Here is a 6,568-nt window from a genome sequence, read left to right as displayed (position 1 = left end):
ATAAGCAGTAACCTTTTCAAAGAATGTTAAAAGATTTGTTTGGCAAGATTTTCCCTTAGTGAAACCATGTTGACTATCAAATAGAATTCTAAACTTTGTTAAATGACTTTGCAAAGTATCTTTTAACAGACTTTCCAAACCTTTTCCCACAACTGATGTAAGACTAATGGGTGTATAATTACTGGGATAATTTTTTATCACCTATCTTGAAAAGAGGAGTTCCAGATAATATTTCCCCAAGGGTTTTGAAGGAGGTTAAAGATTGGATATGTGAGCCACTTGCTACTATTTTTTGTCAGTCCTTGAATAGTGGGCAAGTACCAGAGATTGAAAGTTAGCTAATGTCCCAGGAGCCTTATCATTTTTAAAACTTCCCAATTTTTTCTTAACCAGCTCAGAATTAATGCAGTCATCTTGTTTGATCTCGTTTCCATTTATCAACTGATCAAGATGTGGAATACTGCTTAAATCTTCATTAGTAAAAAAACCGAATAACAAGAAAAATTTAATAACCCAGCCATCTCATAATCATCAGATACTAGCCTCCCTTTATCATCCCTCAAGGGTCCTATCCCTATCCTAAAATTTTCTTTTTTAATGTATTTAAAGAAATCCTTACTGTTAATTTTTAAATTTTCAGCCAACTGTTTCTCATACATCCTTTTTGATGTCCTAATTTCCTGTTTCACCAACTTTCTTGATCTTCTAAGTCTCCTGTCATACCAGTCAATTTAAAGTTCTTAAATTTATGATGCTTTTCTTTAATTTTATTTTTTAAACTCTTTGTGAGCCAACCTGGTTTTTCACTTGTAGCTACCCTTTCTTTCTATTAGGAATATGTTTACATTGAATATTTAAAAATATATCTTTAAAAATTTTCCACATCTGATCAGTGTCTCCAAATAACTCTCCTGCCCAATTCACAACAGGTAACTCTTGTCACATCCCATTGTATCGGTCACTGGTTTGGAGTATTGGATTCAGTCTTGGTGTCCTTATCTTAACAGCTTAAGAAGAATGTAGAATTATTGGAAATGGTTCTTATGGGGGCTAGTGGGATGATACCTGGGATGGAAAGTTTGTAATATGAGAACAGTTTAAAATCTCTAAAACTGTTTTCTCTTAAAAAAGAAGAATTACAGAGTATCTGATTGAGGTGTTTAAGATTTTTATGGAAATTGAGTGTCACTGCATCATTTATATTTCATACTTAATTGATGAGAAGGGTAAAATTAGGGGGAACAATATACATTTTGACAGAGTTAGTGCAGTTTTATTTTCCAACAGGGTGGTTGGTCTTTGGAGTGGGGCTACCTTCATATGTGATGGATGCTGTAACAGTTCAAGTTTCAAGACTCGATAAATATTTGAATGATAAGGGCTGGCATTGAGGGTTTTTTAAGTTTAGTTTTGTGGATGGGACAGTCTATTTGGATCAACAGATCCTATGTTGCCCTTACAATTTTTGCCATGTTATGTACACATCTAAATGCACAGTAATAACAACCATTAGCAGAACATGAAAAAAGTGTACTAAGTAAAAGGCTAAACTTTGCCCTAACATATGATAAAATACACACCCTAGATATAGCTACAACTTACCACAATTGGCAATTTTGTTTTCAACCATTATAAACTAATAGCCTGCAAATGGCTAATTGATGACCACAGTTTTCAGACCTGTAGTTAAATGATCAAGATATGCTGTTATAAAGGGTTTATTCCACAGTTCAAAGTTAACCTACATCTGGTAGCATTTTTCTACCTAAAACTAGTATTTTGTTGCTATTTATGCAATACAGTAGCATTTTACTCATACCTTAAATACAACATGTGCAAATGCATACCTTTTTTTAAATAGCAGAAATTCATTGCTAATAGAGCTTCCTGATTAGTGGGCAACAATTCATAGTTTAGTCCACCCCACTGAGACACCCAAGAGGCTCACATTTGCAGTGCACTGGTAATGTATATAAAATTTGAAGATATTAAGTTTATTTTATAGATCAAAGGTAAAATTAGATTATTGTGTTAAAATTCATAATACATATACTGATTCCTGCTTCCAGCCAGGCTAAAAATAAATATACATTAATCAGGTAACTAGACATTACTTTATCAGAATTCTTACTGCAGAAAAAAATACACTGGAGCAAGTTAGCAACATGATCTAAGTAAAATATAGTGAAACCCCATTATAACACGATAGTTGGGGTCCACGAAATGTGATCTCGTTAAATGTAGGGTTTTGTTATTTTGGGGCACCCACAAATGGTCATTTTCCATATCCCTTGCATTATTATTAATCAGTACATGACATGTTTTCTTATTTATTTGACATGGTTAAGTGCAGTATGACATTTATTGTTTTGCATGGATGAACATGTGGTGATTGAAAATAAAGTGCTGAACATTGCTAACATTTCATAGCCTTAACTTTAGAGAATAGAAATCAAACACAAAACACAAAGTTACATAAAAAAACTGTAATAACATGTAAAGTATCTCAAAAATCTCTTGTTTATTATTTCAAAAATCATCTAACATTGATTGTCTCATTCCTGCTGACTTCTGGCTGTAAGTGCTAGAAAATTTGAAACCAAACATTGACTGTGTTATATCTGAATTCGCACAATATCAGGGGTTCTACTGTATATATTAAGAAAAAGAAGTAAATAATGAGATTTTGGGAAATGCATTGAATTCTGGTTATTTTTTATATTTTGGTTTTGGTCATACATTCTACCACCTTAACTGCATACTGATTTTGTTTTTTGACAAGTGAAATTCACTTTCAGAAAATACACTACAAACATTATAATGCACATTCATGCAGGTACATAATATAACAAGAGAATATTTTGTAAAATAAAACCAACTTCTTTCAATCTGGCTAATATACCTTATTTGACTGATACTTCATACTACACACCATTAAAATTGTATCAGTATATTTCCTTAAAATGATGAAAAGTTTGAAGTAACTGCTAGAGGAAAGGAGTGAAAAGGCAGGGTAAAGGATTAATATATATGAATTTAACAGCACATTTTAGCTTAATTAGACAAATTTCAAGTACTGTTACTATTGATTAATTTTCAGGCCTTTATGAACATGTATAGCTTAGTATAACACAAAGTTGCACAAAGCTTTTAAATCTAGTGGTACTGTACTAGAATGAGATGTTTTTGTTTTTTTTGCTTTGTTTTAAATAGCTTAGTTGCAAGTTAAGATGATCAAGAATTAAGGAGACTGGGGCAAGACGTTGCATTTGAATTACTCAAAGTTTGAAAAATAGAACCAGATCAAATCAGAGTTGATAGAATATTGTATTTCATCAGCAATATTCAATATAGCTTTTATTCTTTTTAATGTGAAAAAAGAATTGTAAATATTATAGGCTTAATCAATATTTGTAGTAAGTTTAAATGTAAAAATTATTGTACCACATTCACAAACAGGCACAAGATGGTTTCAGGAAAATACATTTACTATGGAGTAATGTGAGTTATTCAATCCTTTAAAACAGCAGTTAAAATTTACTTTTCTTTACATATTTTCATACATGTAAAAAACTAGTGAACAAGATCAATTTGCTACCAAATTTCAGGCAGATAGCAAGTTCCCACTTAAAAATGTAATTTATAACCCTGTTATACTCATCTGTTTGGTTGCAAGATGACTTATAAAGGTTTTTTACTAATGTGGATTTTAATTCCTATGGCTTAATAATTATTAATGATGTTCTATTGTAATCTTTGACTAATATGTGTTTATTGTATTTCATTTTGTGAGATGGCTCATACAGGCATTTTTCAGGTGAAATACATTACTATTTCTCTGTATGCTTTCATTTATCTATGTTTAGAAGATGAAGAGCTATTCTACTAATCAAATCAGGATTTAATTTTTTTTTAATTGAAACCTATTACAGATTTGGGTTTGATGATCAACTTAAGCAAGATAATTATTTGATGTGTGAAATCCTTTACTAACTTTAATAAGATCAGCAGTAATTTTCTACTTATAGATTACGTATATAACCTCGTGTTCAACTACATCTAGATAGATGATTAGTAGAGGTGTTCTGCTTTAAAAACTTTCTGTTAATCTGTACATGGTCTCTCTTTGCAAGACCATTAATAGAAATAAACCCTTTTATGAACATGGTTTTTACTTTAATCCAAATGTACTGCTTTTAAAGCTGTTTAATAATCCTGAAAATGTATGAGTGAAAGATAAGTAGAATATGTTATGTCAACACACTACATCTGCCATATCCAATGCCAATGTGGCCTTTCAATCAATATCAGGGCTTATCAGGCTGGCTGGGACACAATAGACAGTAGTAGTCTAGGTGCTATTTATGTCAGTAACTTGCTAAACAACAACTGTTATGATGTGAACTAAATGGTTTTCTGAAAGCATGCAGGAGAATGAAAAACCAACTGTTCAAAGCTGTATAAGCAGTATTGGACATGTGGCAAATGGAAGTATGACATGACATTAGACAAAGCATATGTCTGTTAAAGTGTCTGCCAGATTCAAACAATTTATTATCATCCTTCCAATAACACATTTCAAAAATTGTACAGAGCATGTTGTGAAATTTTTTAATTGGATTTCTGGTGGTCACAAGTTACAGATATGATGGTAAGTTAATCATACAGAGAGTGAATAAAGATGCGAAAGTGAACTTGCCATATTATCAAACTAATTTGTTAACATTGCTCTGTCTTGAAGAAGTAGCATCTTTGTATGGATTGGATGCTAGTAAGGTATGGATCTGTGATAACCTCGTTTTTGCATAACCTGCATGTGGGATAAAAACCTGAGACTCTTTCATACACACATATCCTCTACTGTACCAGCTGAGCTAAAGCAGTAACTTCCCTAGATATCATTAATAAGGTACTATATAATTTGCAGATATCTCCCATGGATATCTGTGCCCTCGGGCCTTGAAAAGAACTTTTTTTGGGGGGGGGGCATTAACATCAGTGTATTGCATAAAAGCCTTTGTGATGCAGGACAGTGGCCTATATTCCAGAACCCTCACATAAACACCTTTAGTAATGGAGGAATGTGCTGTAAAGTATAGACCCTTATATTCTTACCATAAATCATGAACACCCATCTTTAATATGGTATTAGAAATTAAATTTAAATAAATTTAAAAAAAGAAAATAAACAGTTCATTTATGATTTTCTTTTAAGAATTTTCAAATGTTTCTTCCCATAGTGGATATGACTTTGAAATAATTATCATTGATGATGGAAGTCCAGATGGGACTCTTGAAGTAGCCCAGCAGCTTGAGAAGATCTATGGAAAAGATAAAATTGTATGTTGTGTGGATGTTTTACTTTGTATTTTTATACTTGTATATAGAGATACAGTGTATTAGCCTAGATTTAGAAAAATTAAATATTAATGCTTCTTTGCAGTTAAAAAACATTGATGTTTTTTGTTTCAAAGTAGTAAATAACAAGATGTATTAGTCTTAAAAGCTGTTTGTGTGTGCGTGTGTGTAAAATTAAGAAATTTCTGTTTTGTCTAAAAGAAAAAATTGTTTTGAAGACACTTGATAAATATTAAAGAGTAACCATCATGTGGCTATACAGTGCATAATTCCAAGAATATTTGAGATGAGAATTCTTTCTTTGATATGAATATAACTAAGATTACTTTCTACCTTACTGCTAAGGAACTTTCACAAAAGGTGGAGAGGCTTGGTTTGTTGAACTGACCCCCTATTGGAGAAGGAACATTGACTATAATTCAAATTTACTAAACATATCTACATTTAATATAGCAACCTTTTATTAAAATGTACAAGTCTGTTGTATACAAAAAATTGTATGAGTTACAAAGGTATTTGTGTCAAGATATGTCTGTGAATTGATGACTCACTCAGATTCTGACAAGCTGGAGTGCAAGGTGATGTTCATGTGAAGAATAAAGATACTTTTGTCCATTGTATAGTTGGCATAACCTCTAGAACGCATATCTACAGGGTTTTTTTCCATATTCCTGTATATTGTATCTAGTATTTACTCTCCTCTACCATGAACTGTCACTAAATCAGCAGTGTAGGGTAAAATGAAGAGTTGATAACTCTGACATCAAATACATAATGTCATGTTGAATGGTGCTTTGTAAAAGGTCATGGTTTGTGTGCCTTTATACCCCACCCATATGCATAGGATTAATGGGGAATAAATTGCCTTGAAACTCAAGCTTAAAATATATATGTGAATACTGCTTTCTTTGAATCCTGACAAATTGTTTTGAATTGTAACTGAGTAAAGTTATCTCATACTTTTGAACCACCTCGGTGGTGCTCAAACAAACACATTATATTAAACTGATTTTTTTATAAAATTATTCATGACATTCTCTGTAACCCAATTTTAATTTGTATTTCCATACCAATATGCACATATTGTTGTGTCAGCGAGTCACACGACTAGTGTGACGCCACGTTTCTAGAACTATCCCGTACCTTGGCGAATGCTCTAGTATTTACTACATATAGGGTAGTCTGGTATATAAAAGAGGGTGACAACGTT

General features: G+C 32.0%; 1 protein-coding gene across 2 annotated transcripts in view; it reads left to right on the top strand.

Moving 5' to 3' along the window:
* The window catches only part of LOC106465384 (dolichol-phosphate mannosyltransferase subunit 1-like), a 36,550-nt gene that overhangs the window by 2,179 nt on the left and 27,803 nt on the right, over positions 1 to 6,568 (top strand). For both annotated transcript variants that reach the window (XM_022393277.1, XM_013925608.2), the window contains exon 2: positions 5,241 to 5,340. In XM_022393277.1, coding sequence (XP_022248985.1) covers positions 5,241 to 5,340 — 100 coding nt within the window. The remainder of the gene's footprint in view (positions 1 to 5,240; positions 5,341 to 6,568) is intronic.

Source organism: Limulus polyphemus, unplaced genomic scaffold, assembly GCF_000517525.1.
Source record: "Limulus polyphemus unplaced genomic scaffold, Limulus_polyphemus-2.1.2 Scaffold1926, whole genome shotgun sequence".
In the NCBI taxonomy this organism is placed as follows: Eukaryota; Metazoa; Arthropoda; class Merostomata; order Xiphosura; family Limulidae; genus Limulus; species Limulus polyphemus.
This window is presented reverse-complemented; position numbering and strand designations above follow the sequence as displayed.